The sequence below is a fragment of the Podarcis muralis genome, chromosome 13 (genome assembly GCF_964188315.1).
Source record: "Podarcis muralis chromosome 13, rPodMur119.hap1.1, whole genome shotgun sequence".
Taxonomy (NCBI): domain Eukaryota; kingdom Metazoa; phylum Chordata; class Lepidosauria; order Squamata; family Lacertidae; genus Podarcis; species Podarcis muralis.
Genome location: NC_135667.1, coordinates 5528315 through 5542271, shown reverse-complemented (window position 1 = coordinate 5542271; position 13957 = coordinate 5528315). Strand labels below are relative to the sequence as shown.

At 50.2% G+C, this 13957-nt stretch overlaps 1 protein-coding gene and 2 non-coding genes across 3 annotated transcripts; 1 reads left to right on the top strand and 2 right to left on the bottom strand.

The window, feature by feature from the left end:
* Nucleotides 1-3266: 3266 nt before the first annotated feature.
* LOC144325051 (uncharacterized) lies at nt 3267-10880 on the bottom strand. The gene is made up of 2 exons (XM_077916859.1): nt 10756-10880; nt 3267-6583 (listed from the first exon to the last, which is right to left on the bottom strand). Exon 2 carries the CDS (start codon nt 6539-6541, stop codon nt 5243-5245), a length of 1299 nt encoding a protein of 432 aa, XP_077772985.1. The 5' UTR covers nt 6542-6583; nt 10756-10880; the 3' UTR covers nt 3267-5242.
* On the bottom strand, nt 8900-8970 carry TRNAG-GCC (transfer RNA glycine (anticodon GCC)). The gene has a single exon. It is a non-coding gene; the product is annotated as a tRNA-Gly (tRNA).
* Nucleotides 10881-11188: 308 nt separating the features above from the next.
* TRNAQ-CUG (transfer RNA glutamine (anticodon CUG)) lies at nt 11189-11260 on the top strand. Its single transcript has one exon. It is a non-coding gene; the product is annotated as a tRNA-Gln (tRNA).
* Nucleotides 11261-13957: the final 2697 nt, after the last annotated feature.

Below are 13957 nucleotides of genomic sequence, written 5' to 3'. Positions count from 1 at the left end.
CCGCGGAACAGTGGTTGGGAAACACTGGTCTAAACCATGGAACCCAGGGCTTGCCGATCGGAAGGTCAGGGGTTCAAATCCCCGCGACGGGGTGAGCTCCCGTTGCTCTGTCCCTGCTCCTGCCAACCTAGCAGTTCGAAAGCACGTCAAAGTGCAAGTAGATAAATAGGTACCACTCCAGCGGCGTTTCCGTGCGCTGCTCTGGTTCGCCAGAAGCGGCATAGTCATGCTGGCCACGTGACCCGGAAGCTGTACGCCGGCTCCCTCGGCCAATAAAGCGAGATGAGTGCCGCAACCCCAGAGTCGGTCATGACTGGACCTAATGGCCAGGGGTCCCTTTAGTATTAAGACCAGAAAAGAGAACGGCTTCTTTGTGTGGATGAGGAAATGAGTGTCTCAAATTAGACCTACCGTATTTTTCACCCTATAAGACGCACCAGACCACAAGACGCACCTAGTTTTTGGAGGAGGAAAACAAGAAAAAAAATATTCTGAATCTCAGAAGCCGGAACAGCAAGAGGGATCGCTGCGCAGTGAAAGCAGCAATCCCTCTTGCTGTTCTGGCTTCGGGGATAGCTGTGCAGCCTGCATTCGCCCCATAAGACGCACACACATTTCCCCTTACTTTTTAGGAGGGAAAAAGTGAGTCTTACAGAGCAAAAAATACGGTAATATAAATGAGATTACTTGGCAAAAGCAAGCTCACACCTCTCACTGAGTTTGTATACATACTTAAGGTCCATGTGTAATAGGCTCGTCCATAATTATATTTGGGGAATGATTCATGTTGCCAGTGCTTTTTTTCTGGGGGGGGGGACGCAGGGGTACACATACCCCTAAACATTTTGTGAATCTAAGTTGGGCCTCATGGAGGGGCCGCATTTCAATATGCGTAGGAAAATGAGAGTGCCTCTGAACATTTTTTTAAAGAAAAAAAGCACTGCATGTTGCTATGTAGCATACTTTCTGGAGGTCCCACAATCGTATCATAAAGTTGTTGTGTTCTCTTATAAATCAAGCACCGCTGCTGGTTGTTGCTTCTTCTCGTTTTCCAACGGATCAGTAGAAAATTCAGTGTGGCGTGAGCAAATTTTTATTCAGAAAGTGTGGCCCCGAGAAAAAAGCTTGAGAGCCACTGAGTTAAAGCTGCAGGGAATGTGGATGTCCCTCACACTATTGATCATTTGTTGTTGTTGTTGTTTAGTCGTTTAGTCGTGTCCGACTCTTTGTGACCCCATGGACCAGAGCACGCCAGGCACCTCTGTCCTCCACTACCTCCCGCAGTTTGGTCAGACTCATGCTGGTAACCTCGTAAACACTATCCAACCATCTCGTCCTCTGTCGCCCCCTTCTCCTTGTGCCCTCCATCTTTCCCAGCATCAGTGTCTTCTCCAGGGAGTCTTCTCATGAGGTGGCCAAAGTACTGGAGCCTCAACTTCACGATCTGTCCTCCCAGTGAGCACTCAGGGCTGATTTCCTTCAGAATGGAGAGGTTTGATCTTCTTGCAGTCCATGGGACTCTCAAGAGTCTTCTCCAGCACCATAATTCAAAAGCATCAATTCTTCGGCGATCAGCCTTCTTTATGGTCCAGCTCTCACTTCCATACATCACTACTGGGAAAACCATGGCTTTAACTATACGGACCTTTGTGGCAAGGTGACGTCTCTACTTCTCAAGATGCTGTCTAGGCCTGTCATTGCCCTTCTCCCAAGAAGGAGGCGTCTTTGCCTTGCCGTGGCGAAGGGGCTTGAAGAACTCAGAGAAGCTATGAACTACGCCGAGCAGGGCACACAAGATGAACAGGTCATAGTGGAGAGTTTCGACCAAACGTGATCCACCTGGAGGAGGAACCGGCAAGCCACTCCAGTATCCTTGCCAAGAAAACTCCATGGCAGCCACGAAATTAAAAGACTATTGATCATAACCCCTTGCAAACATCTCTTCTGCAAGCCGAGTTGCTCCCAAACTTCCAAGAAGCATAGCCATTGAATTTTCAAATTACAGTGGTACCTCGGGTTACAGACGCTTCAGGTTATGGACTCCGCTAACCCAGAAATAGTACCTCGGGTTAAGAACTTTGCTTCAGGATGAGAACAGAAATCGTGTGGCAGCAGAGGGAGGCCCCATTAGCTAAAGTGGTGCTTCAGGTTAAGAACAGTTTGAGGTTAAGAATGGACCTTCGGAACGAATTAAGTACTTAACCTGAGGTACCACTGTAAAACAACAAATTTTCCACAAATCTTAACTGAACAATTTATATATCCATATTTCTCCCCTCTCTTTGGCTTCCCCTGTATTTCCGTATTGATTTATTAAACAAATTCTGTACCCTGCTGATTTTACCTCTTATATAGTTGTGAAAGTTTAGTCAAAACCTGCCAATGGGTCCAAATCTTTAAACTGCCTTTTTACAGAGTTTATAAGTGGTTCCCACTCCTTTTTGAAATCGATGTTCCCTCTCTCATGTATCCTCCCTGTCAGCTTAGCCAGTTCCGTGTAGTCCATAAGCCTGGCTTGCCATTCTTCCTTTGTTGGTGTTTTCTCTGTTTTCCATACTTGTGCTAATAAGATTCTTGCTGCTGTTAAATAAACAACCTCCAATTTCCCTCTCTTATATCATGATCCAAAATTCCGAGCAGGAAAGATTCTGGTTTTTTAACATGGGGTTTCTTCCAACATTTTTTTCAATTCATTATATATCATTTCCCAATATCCTTTAACCTTCTTGCATTCCTGTCACCTCTTTCCACCCCCCACCCGGCGCATCGTGCAAACCCCAGACCTGTTTTGAATCCAGATCGTGGATCTGTAACCACCTACTGACGACCGCACCTCTAGCAATGCGTTCAGAGTCCGAAATAAATCAATAAGAAAGAACTAAAGGTAAAGGTAAAGGTACCCCTGCCCGTACGGGTCAGTCTTGACAGACTCTAGGGTTGTGCGCCCATCTCACTCAAGAGGCCGGGGGCCAGCGCTGTCCGGAGATACTTCCGGGTCACGTGGCCAGCGTGACATCGCTGCTCTGGCAAGCCAGAGCCGCACACGGAAACGCCGTTTACCTTCCCGCTAGTAAGTGGTCCCTATTTATCTACTTGCACCCGGGAGTGCTTTCGAACTGCTAGGTTGGCAGGCGCTGGGACCGAGCAGCGGGAGCGCACCCCGCCGCGGGGATTCGAACCGCCGACCTTTCGATCGGGAAGCCCTAGGCGCTGAGGCTTTTACCCACAGCGCCACTCGCGTCCCAAGAAGAAAGAACTACCACAGCTTAATTTACATTTTTTATTATTATTAACAACTTGCACATCATGCGCTTTCCCGCAAAGGTAAAGGGGACCGGCGGTTGGCAGAGGATTTGTACACGAGGGGACCCACTCTGGGGGAAATCCCTGCTAAGAAAATATAGCTGTGATGGCCGGAAGGGGGTTAAGCCCTGGGTTCGGATCCTGCTCCCCTCCTCCTTATAGTCCAGAGGGAGGTAAACCTTCTCATCTGTCAGCACCTAAGTGTGAAGCTTTGGAGTGGGGCGTTTAGCACAGAGGAGCCTTGTGTGTTTGCAAACGCACATCTCCCTCTCTCGCACACTTGGCACATGCTGTGTGAATTAAATCAGCTGGCAGGGTGTGTGAGAGAGATAATGGATTCCATTCTTCTTATCGTGGGGGATTTTAATAAAGATCAGGCTTACTAGTTGCTTTGCTTCTCAATATTCTCTGGTTGGCCTGTTATTTTCTCCTACCGATAGGGAACCCACGTAAGGACTCTATACGGGCTCTTGGATACCCCATAAGGGAAAAAGGGCAGATTTTGTTTACAACAGATGTGGTGAAAAGGGAGACAGGAACTGGAACAGTTTAATCCCACCTGGAAGGGGAGTGTCAGCCAGCAGAGTGAAGAAATTCACGGCCAGAGCTCTTGTGGGTGTAAAGGACAAGCTAGTCCTACAAATCTAATGCTAATGGGATTTGACGACTGTTTCTTATCTACTGTCCTGGAGAGAGGGAGATTGGGAAAGTCAGGTGGCGGCAAAAGGGGCAGAAATAATCCCCACCTTCCTCTTTGTAAACTGGTCAAACGGTATCCTGCCTCCACAATTCCTGCAAGAAGAAGGGGTAAATCCAGAAAGCCATTTTGCATCAATAATAATAATAATAATAATAATAATAATAATAATAACGACAATGTAACTGCAACTACCAACACATATATCAAAGAGCAAACGTTCCTGTAAGGGCTGCTATTCTGACAGAATCCTAATTCAGGAAGACCCTAGAAAAGAAAAAGTGTGTTTATGTGGGATACAGACCCAGCCCACTCCCTCTTTTAGGAGGAATCACACCTGTCCCTGACGACAGCATCAGCCTTGTGATTTTCCATTGCCCTGTTCTCCTGGGGTGAGTGGCTAGGAACTCTAGGCGAGCAAAATATCACACAGTGTATTGGCGAGAGCTCTGGGAACTCCCCTTTCCAGGAGGAAGAGAGGGAAACACAAGAACAGTTGCATTAGCAACACAACATGGAATCAGAAATGGACCCACATACACACAAGGATGAACTTGCAGCTCTCCAGATGTTGGTGGACTCCATCTCCCATCAGACACCCACCAACGTGTCTGATGGTCAGGGATGATGGGATTTGTAGTCCAGGACCATTTGGAGTGCGACGGGCTCCCCATATCATTTGCGACTGAAAATTGAGCTCCTGGAAGTTCAAATCCACACCACATGGGTTGTTGTATTCTCTGGAGACGTCAATAATTTGGTCTTCATGGGGTTTGCTATTTCTACAGAGGGACCCCCGAAGGCTTGGCAAGGACCAGTTCACCCAACCATTCTGGCGTCAGAGGAATTGCCACCTTTCCCAGAGGAACAAAGATCCTATAAAATGCAAGCTGGCAATCAGTTAACTGTGCATCTGGGGGTGAACCTTTGCCACACAAGTAATGTTTTCAGGAGGTGGCAAACGGTGACTTCATCCCAGGTGGGCAAGCTTTCGGAAAACTAATTTCCCCCACATGGCTATCAAGGGAGGAAAGTCAACCTCACCCAAACCTTTCTCACATTTCATGCTAAAATCAGCCGGGAGGCTCTCTAAGCAACCCTATACATGTCTCCTCAGAAGTTGGGTCCAACGGGGCTTCATCCCAGGTGGCCAGGCCTAGGATGGATGCCTTTGTAGGCCTCAGGAGCGAAGATTCCTTCCGCCCCTCAAAATGGCTGCCAGAACGTTCTCCCATTCCCCATTCACGCCGTGCTGGCAATGTAGGCGCAGAGGGCGTCTCGGACCCTCTCGGACCTGGCCGCCGGCTTGATGCGGGTGTCCGGTCTCTGGAGAGGCTGTTCAAAGGTGGCAGCCAGCTGTTTGGCCTCAGCCTCCCATGTCTCCTCGTAGGCCTCGCCTTTCTCCTCGCAGATGTTGTGCAGGACGCAGCAGGCCGAGATGAGGCGGGGCAGGTTCTCCACCGCGCAGTCGTTGCGGCCCGTCAGGCACCGCCAACGGCCCTTCAGCCGGCTGAAGGCCTCCTCCAAGGGCTCCTGGCACCGGCTCAAGGTGGCGTTGAAGGCCTCCTTGGCGCTGTCCAGGTCTTCTGTGTAGGGCACCATCAGCCACGGGAGGAGAGGGTAGGCCGGTCCGCCCAGGATGACCCTGGGCACAGAGACCCCGTTGATGTCCATGGGGCCCAGGGCAAAGAGGGTCCCTTCCTGGCCTTTGCTGAACAAGGTGGACTTGTTGAAGATCTTGGCTTCGTGCGTCTTCCCTGGCCAGCCAGCACTCAGGTGGGTGAACTTGCCCTGGTGGTCCACCAGCGCTTGCAAGGCCATTGAATAGTATCCCTTGGAGTTGACGTACTCCGCTGCCTGGTGCGGCGGGCACAAGATGGGCATGTGTGTGGTGCCCACCACGCCGGCGCAGTTGGGGAAGCCCATCTCCTCAAACCCGGCCATGATGGCCGCCAGGCTGCCGCCCACCGTCACCGTGGCGCGCATCAGAACCCTCTGGATGGCGCGGCACACTTCCAGCACCACCGAGCCGGCGGTGGACCGGCCCACACCAAACTGGTTCCCCACGTCGCGGTAGCAGACGGAAGTGGCCAGCTTCCACAGGGCAATGGCCACCCTCTTCTCCACGCTCAGCGGCACCCGCATCCGCGTCTTCTGGCGCTGCAGGGCGGGCGAGAGGCGGGCGCACAGCTCCAGGAAGGTCGCCTTGCGCATGCGGAAGTTCTGCAGCCACTGGCTGTCGTCCCACGTCTGCAGGACCGTGTGGTCCCACCACTCGGTGCTTCGTGGTCGGGCCCAGAAACGCCTTTCCACCGAGCGGAGGCGCCCGCCGCGGCGCATCCCGGCGCTGGCGGCTTGCCGAGGCAGCAAGACCTCTTCCTCTCCTCCTTCCTCCTCTTCCTCTTCTTCCTCCTCCTCCTCCGACTCTTCCTCCTCGTCTTCCTCGCCCCCTCGCTGCCCCAGAGAGTGCAGGAACGCCCAACGGCGCCGGGAGGCGGCTGCGGACGACGCTTCTCCGCTGGCTCTCAGGTACTCCATCATCAGCGCTCCCGACTGCACCACGCACAAGATGGCGGCTTCTTTCTGGGTGGAATCCATGCTTAAAATTAGGAGAGAGGGAAAGGTGGGTGGGTGAGGGGCGAGGGGCGAAGGGCCAGCTTCCGATTTGGCAACAAAGACACAGAGATTTCTGGCAAGGACAGAGAGAGGTACTCAATCATAAGGAGGAACCCCAGTCCCTCCCTCGGACCTGCGTGAAGGATCCCACAATCCTCAGTGCCAAAAGGCTGCCCACCAGAATGTAGATGGGCCCCGGGGAGGGGAAAAAAAAAAGGAAATAGAAACACAGAAAAGCAAAACAGAGGCCAAATGTAAGTGATGTTTCTGCGCCCTCTTGTGGGCGGAGGCTGGATGCGTAGCTTGTCGATGGACAAGTCAAAGTTCCAGTTGGAAAAACGAGTTTGTTTGCTCGAGAAGGTTTTTCCCAGCTAATGATGTAAGGAAAAACTGTCCCTCTGTACCAGGGGTCAGCAAACTTTTTCAGCAGGGGGCCGGTCCACCATCCCTCAGACCATGTGGAGGAATGGACTATATTCCGGTGGAGTACAGGATCAGGTTTAAGGTGCTGGTTTTAACCTTCAAAGCCCTATACGGCCTAGGACCCTCGTACCTACAGGACCGCCTTTCCTGGTATGTCCCACGGAGGACCTTACGGTCTTCAAACAAAAACATCTTGGAGGTCCCAGGCCACAGAGAAGTTAGGCTGGCCTCAACCAGAGCCAGGGCCTTTTCGGTCGTGGCCCCGATCTGGTGGAACGCTCTGTCACAAGAGACTAGGGCCCTGTGGGACTTGACATCTTTGCACGGGGCCTGCAAGACAGAGCTGTTCCACCAGGCCTTTGGCCAGGGCACAGCCTGACTCCCTCCTTTGGCAATCCTCAAAGAACTCTAGCCCAATGGTTGCACTTAATCTGATTTGAATTAATTTTACAATGAAATGATTTTAGAATGTTTTATCATTTTACTGTTGTTAGCCGCTCTGAGCCCAGCTTCAGCTGGGGAGGGCGGGATATAAATAAAATTATTATTATTATTATTATTATTATTATTATTATTATTATTATTATTATATTTTGGAGGGAGAGAAAATGAACAAATTCCTATGCCCTCCAAATAACCCAGAGATGCATTTTAAATAAAAGGACACATTCTACTCATGGAAAAACACTCTGATTCCCAGACCATCCGTGGGCCGGATTGAGAAGGCGATTGGGCCGGATCCGGCCCCCGGGCCTTAGTTTGCCGACCCCTGCTCTGTGTGTTCCGTCACAGAGCCTCCTTCCTCTGCAGTATCAGAATTTGGGGGGGGGGGGGAGGAGATGGTTCCCGTACTTTAAATCTAAGGGTTCCTGTGCAGAGGTTGCTGGACTACAAATCCCATCGTGCCTGACCGTTCGCCAGGCTTGCTAGGAGTGATGGAAGCCAGAGACCGCAGCATCTGGAGGGCCACAGGCTGACCACCCCGGCTTTACACTGCACGCAGAAAAGATTTCAGAAAGCGCAGCTTCTCTCTGTGTGAGTGGCAAGCGGGAGGAGATGGCTATCGATGGCTACAAGCCAGGGCGGCTACTCTCTGCCTCTACAGTCATGCTTCCCAGTTGCTGGAAGCTGGAGGGAAGAGGGCTCTGGCACTTGGATTCTAATTGTTGGGTTCCCATTGGGGCACCTGGTTGGCCACTGCGGGAACAGATTGCTGGTCCAGGTGGGTCATCGGCCTGGTCCAGCAGAGGTTTCCTTACAAAAGTGATGGGAGCCTCATCCTCACCTCTGGTCAACATCAGGATGCCCAAAGGTGGTTCCCTCGCTGCGAGAAGCCAAGTTACAGGGAACCAGGCTGAGGGCCTTCTTGGTGGTGGCACCCGCCCTGTGGAACGCCCTCCCACCAGATGTCAAAGAGAACAACAACTACCAGACTTTTAGAAGACATCTGAAGGCAGCCCTGTTTAGGGAAGCTTTTAATGTTTGATGCATTAGGTAAAGGTAAAGCGACCCCTGACCATTAGGTCCAGTCGTGGCCGACTCTGGGGTTGCGGCGCTCATCTCGATTTATTGGCCGAGGGAGCCGGCGTACAGCTTCCGGGTCATGTGGCCAGCATGACTAAGCCGCTTCTGGCGAACCAGAGCAGCGCACGGAAACGCCGTTTACCTTCCCGCCGGAGCGGTACCTACTTATCTACTTGCACTTTGACGTGCTTTTGAACTGCTAGGTGGGCAGGGGCAGGGACCGAGCAACGGGAGCTCACCCCGCCGTGGGGGTTCAAACCGCCGACCTTCTGATTGGCAAGTCCTAGGCTCTGTGGTTTAACCCACAGCGCCACCCGTGTCCTACAAAAGTCATGTTGCATTGGCTGGGAATCGAACTCGGGCCTCCCGCGTGGCAGGCGAGAATTCTACCACTGAACCACCAATGCTTCCTTGTTTGACGCATTACTGTATTTTAATATTTTGTTGGAAGCTGCCCGGAGTGGCTGGGGAAGCCCAGCTATATGGGCGGGGTATAAATAATAAATTATTGTTATTATTATTACCCTAACAGAGAGGTGGAGAACCTCTGGCTCTCCAGCTCCCGTTGTCATCAGTCACTGGCCATGTCGGCTGGGCAGTTGTTGTCCAACATTATCTAGAGCAGGCATCCCCAACCTTCGGCCCTCCAGATGTTTTGGACTACAATTCCCATCATCTCTGACCACTGGTCCTGTTAGCTGGGGATCATGGGAGTTGTAGGCCAAAACATCTGGAGGGCCAAAGGTTGGGGAAGCCTGATCTAGAGGCTCCCCATTGCCATCCTAACACGCTTCTTTCTTGAATGCATAGGTTCCTTAAGATCTGATTGGTTGCCCCATTTGGAATGCTGTCATCCCAAGGTCAGATTGTCTAATAACCTCCTTCCTCTGGCTTCCCCAGAGGTGGTACACACAGTAAGATTCACCTATATGAGCAATCTAGAGATCTTTGTTCCTTTGCAGCACTGTATGGTATTGGCAGCGCCCCTTTGCTCGTGACAAACTTGCAGTCTGGACTCGAACAGTAAGGCAATTGCTCCTGGCCACTGGTAAATTATCTTACACAACATGTAAGCCCCTTGGAAATTCCATCGTTCTAGGATGGAACGATGGCCCTCCTGAAAATTAGCTGAGGGTCTGGGTAGGACCACTTAATATTTTTCCTGTCTGTTGTGGAAGGTGTAACGCACGTTGCTAGTTTGCTGTGGGATTTTTAATTGCATTTTTAATGCAGTCCGCATTAAATGATTGTATTTATTTTTAATTCCATTTTTTATTGCTTCTCTCATTTCTTACAGCGTATTTTATTGCACCGGACCCTGAAATTAGGACGCAATAAAATACCATATGAGAAATAAGAGAAGCAATAAAAATGGAATTAAAAATAAATACAGTCATTTAATGCGGACACGCCGTGGACCATCGGAACGAAGCTCGTGGACCACTGGTGGCCTAGAGACCATTTTGGGAACCCATGTTCTGTTCTTTGTATATACGGTGCCATCCTGGCAACATTGCAGGGGACGGACACTCTCCTCTTGGCCCTGGTCCCCACCTGCAATGCAGGCAGTGCGGGATTCATGCATAAGCTAAACAAGCTATAGCTTAGGGCCCCACTCTCTTGGGCGTCCCCCCCCAAAAATAAAGAAAAAAACCTGGATTTACATTTCCAAAATATAAGATAAAAAGCAAATAAATTAAAACCTACATAAAGCAACAGTGTTTTGTGTTGTGTTGTACCTATGAGGTCCATAAATTACTATATAGCATATATTCCAACACAAAAAACAGTGACAATTTGTTGCTGGCAAAGGACAGCTGGACATCTAAAGGGCCCCATTACCTTCAGTGGCTGAGGGCTTCATTAAACCTAAATCTGGCCCTGAATGCCGGGGAACAATCATACTGACCTTCCTTACAGGGGTGTTGTGAAGGGCCTTGGATACTGCAAAGCGCTATATTTACAGATACTGTTTGCAACTGTCCTACTTATAATCAATATTATTATCACCCTCCTATAATAATTGCAATGACTTTTTTGGGGGGCAGCACGGTTTAAAAAACGAAACAAAACAAAACCTGGTTCTACTACGGTTCAAAGCCCCTTCTTTCTCTCCCCCCGCCTCGCCTCCCCTTTCCATCATCCGCCCTCCTGCAAATTTTCAGTAATGGTTACAAAGCCTTTGAACAAACCTGTTTTTTGGTTTTTTCCCTGCTGTCGCTGAGTCGATCGCCTTGCAAGCGGGGCTGATGATTTGGGGACACAGAAGGGGCGGGGAGATAAGAGGCAGCGGAAATGAAGGAGCGAAGCTGAACTATCTGGGCCGGCAACTAGAGGGTTAACGCGACCCTTTACAATAACAACAGAATGAAGCATAAAGGAGAGGCGTGGGAGTGCAAAGGGTTGGAACGTTCAGTTTCCCTCCCGGCCAATCAGCTTCGCCAGCCCCGCGCGAGTCTTTTCTTTTGTTCTCTGAATGGGGCCTTGCTTACAAAATGAGTGCGAGGAAGGAGCCGGAAATGCAAAGCAGGAGCCGCACGACGCGACGCCATTGGCCGGCGGAGTCTCCGCCTTTCCTCTCCGACGAGCAGAGAACGAATAGCGTTCGACTGTCCCGCAAGCCGAGGTTCCATGGTGTAATGGTTAGCACTCTGGACTCTGAATCCAGCGATCCGAGTTCAAATCTCGGTGGGACCTTTCCCTTTTGTCACTTCATATTAATTCCCTGCCTGAAAGCTGCAAAGGAAACATTTAGGGAGATTTTAAACAAAAGAATGTAAGGAAAGCCTGGATGGAGCAGACTGAAGGTTCGTCTAATCCACGGCACTGTAGAATGATGGGTTGATTTAATATTACAATTCCTCTCTTGAACCTGGAAGGGCACTTATAATGGATCACAAACAGGTCAAACCAACCTTGTTGTTGCTGTTTAGTCGTTTAGTCGTGTCCGACTCTTCGTGGCCCCCTGGATCAGAGCACGCCAGGCCCTCCTGTCTTCCACTGCCTCCCGCAGTTTGGTCAAACTCATGCTGGTCGCTTCGAGAACACTGTCCCACCATCTCGTCCTCTGCCGTCCCCTTCTCCTTGTGCCCTCCATCTTTCCCAACATCAGGGTCTTTTCCAGGGAGTCTTCTCTTCTCATGAGGTGGCCAAAGTATTGGAGCCTCAGCTTCAGGATCTGTCCTTCCAGTGAGCACTCAGGGCTGATTTCCTTCAGAATGGATGCGTTTGATCTTCCTGCAGTCCATGGGACTCTCAAGAGTCTCCTCCAGCACCATAATTCAAAAGCATCAATTCTTCGACGATCAGCCTTCTTTATGGTCCAGCTCTCACTTCCATACATCACTACTGGGAAAACCATAGCTTTGACTATACGAACCTTTTACAGATAGGTAGCCGTGTTGGTCTGCCATAGTCAAAACAAAAAAATTTCCTTCCAGTAGCACCTTAAAGACCAACTAAGTTAGTTCTTGGTATGAGCTTTCGTGTGCATGCACACTTCTTCAGATACACTGAAACAGAAGTTGCCAGATCCTTCTATATAGTGAGAAGGTGGGGAGGGGTATTACTCAGAAGGGTGGTGGGAATGGGTGATTGGCAGATAGCTGTGATGAGCCTGTTGACGACTCTTAACGACTGCAATAGGTCTTACAGGAAAAAGCAAGGGGTGAGAAGGTGAAAAATGGCTTTGTCATGTATAATGAGATAAGAATCCAATGTCTTTGTTCAGACCAGGTCTCTCCACGGTTTTAAGTTTGGTAATAAGTTGCAATTCAGCAGCTTCTCTTTCCAGTCTATTTCTGAAATTCCTTTGTAGTAAAACAGCTACTTTGAGATCTTGTATAGAATGTCCTGGGAGATTGAAGTGTTCTCCTACTGGTTTCTCTGTCTTGTGATTCTTGATGTCAGATTTATGTCCGTTTATTCTTTGGCGTAAGGTTTGGCCTGTTTGTCCAATATAGAGAGCTGAAGGACACTGTTGGCATTTGATGGCATACACAATGTTAGACGATGAGCAATTAAATAGTCTACAAAGAAGACTATTTAAGGCTTTTCTCCCAAGAAGCAGGCGCCTTTTAATTTCGTGACTGCTGTCACCGTCTGCAGTGATCATGGAGCCCAAGAAAGTAAAATCTCTCACTGCCTCCATTTCTTCCCCTTCTGTTTGCCAGGAGGGGATGGGACCAGTGGCCGTGATCTTCGTTTTTTTGATGTTGAGCTTCAGACCATATTTTGCGCTCTCCTCTTTCACCCTCATTAAAAGTTTCTTTCATTCCTCCTCACTTTCTGCCATCAAGGTTGTGTCATCTGCATATCTGAGCCTTTCCAATCCTTTGGACTCCCAGCAGCAGCAGCGAGCGCAGGTGGGGTGGAAGGGGAATGGGGGCTGATGGGAGGTTGGAGATAAATTAAATAAATAACGATTGCTGGTGCCCGTTTTGGTTATGCATTTCTTTATTGATTGATGGTGCACACACTTCTCCCCTTTCTCAATGAATTCCCCCGTCCAACGACCCTGTGAGGTAGTTTAGGCTGAGAGGCAGCGACTGGACAGTGTCACCCAGTGAGCTTCATGGCATAGCTGTCAACTGTCCCTTATTTGGCGGGAAAGTCCCTTATCCCAGCGCCGTGTCCCGCTACTGTCCCTTATTGATGATGTCGCTTCAATTTCCCGGGTTTCAAAGGAAGCAGCTCCTCTCCCTCCCTCCCTGCTGGCCAGGGAGGAGGGAGGATCCAACTGTGTTGCTTGGCTGCGTTGCTCACCCAATAAGGAGTCTGAGAACGACTGGGGGGTGGAGCTCGCATGCCTTGTGCCGATCAAATCGGGCGCGTTGCCTGGGGACTCGTCTTTGCTCAGTGCTTCCCAGCGGAGAGGGGACGGTGGTTTTCCTTGCTGCATCCCCTTTGCCGGGTTGCTGCGCTGTGGGAACCACCGCTTGAGGCTTCGTTTGGCTGCTGGCTGGGCTTTCTGCCTTTGGCTTGGAGGGGCTCAGAAGTTGAACATACCTGTGCTTGGAAAACCCCTTATTTCGAGGCTGCTGATCCCTTATTTTCGAGGCTGCTGGTCCCTTATTTTCAAATCTGTAAGTTGACAGCCATGCTTCATGGCTGAGTACTCAAACTGGTCTCCCAGGGCCTGTAGTTGGACGCTCTAACCACTACACCACACTGTCTCTAGTGGGGTGCAAAGGGAGCAGACCAACACTAGGTGGAGCCAGAGCCAGAGCCAATGACAAGACCAACCATTGCCGATGGCAGAAGAGCCAACCGACTGCTAGTTTTGTCCCGCATCCTCATCCCTTCTTGAGTTATGCAATGGCGGCATCACTGAGCCTAAGGGGGAGGGAGCAGGCAAGCAGGGCGATTCCATCAACGCCGTCTCTGAAAATATTT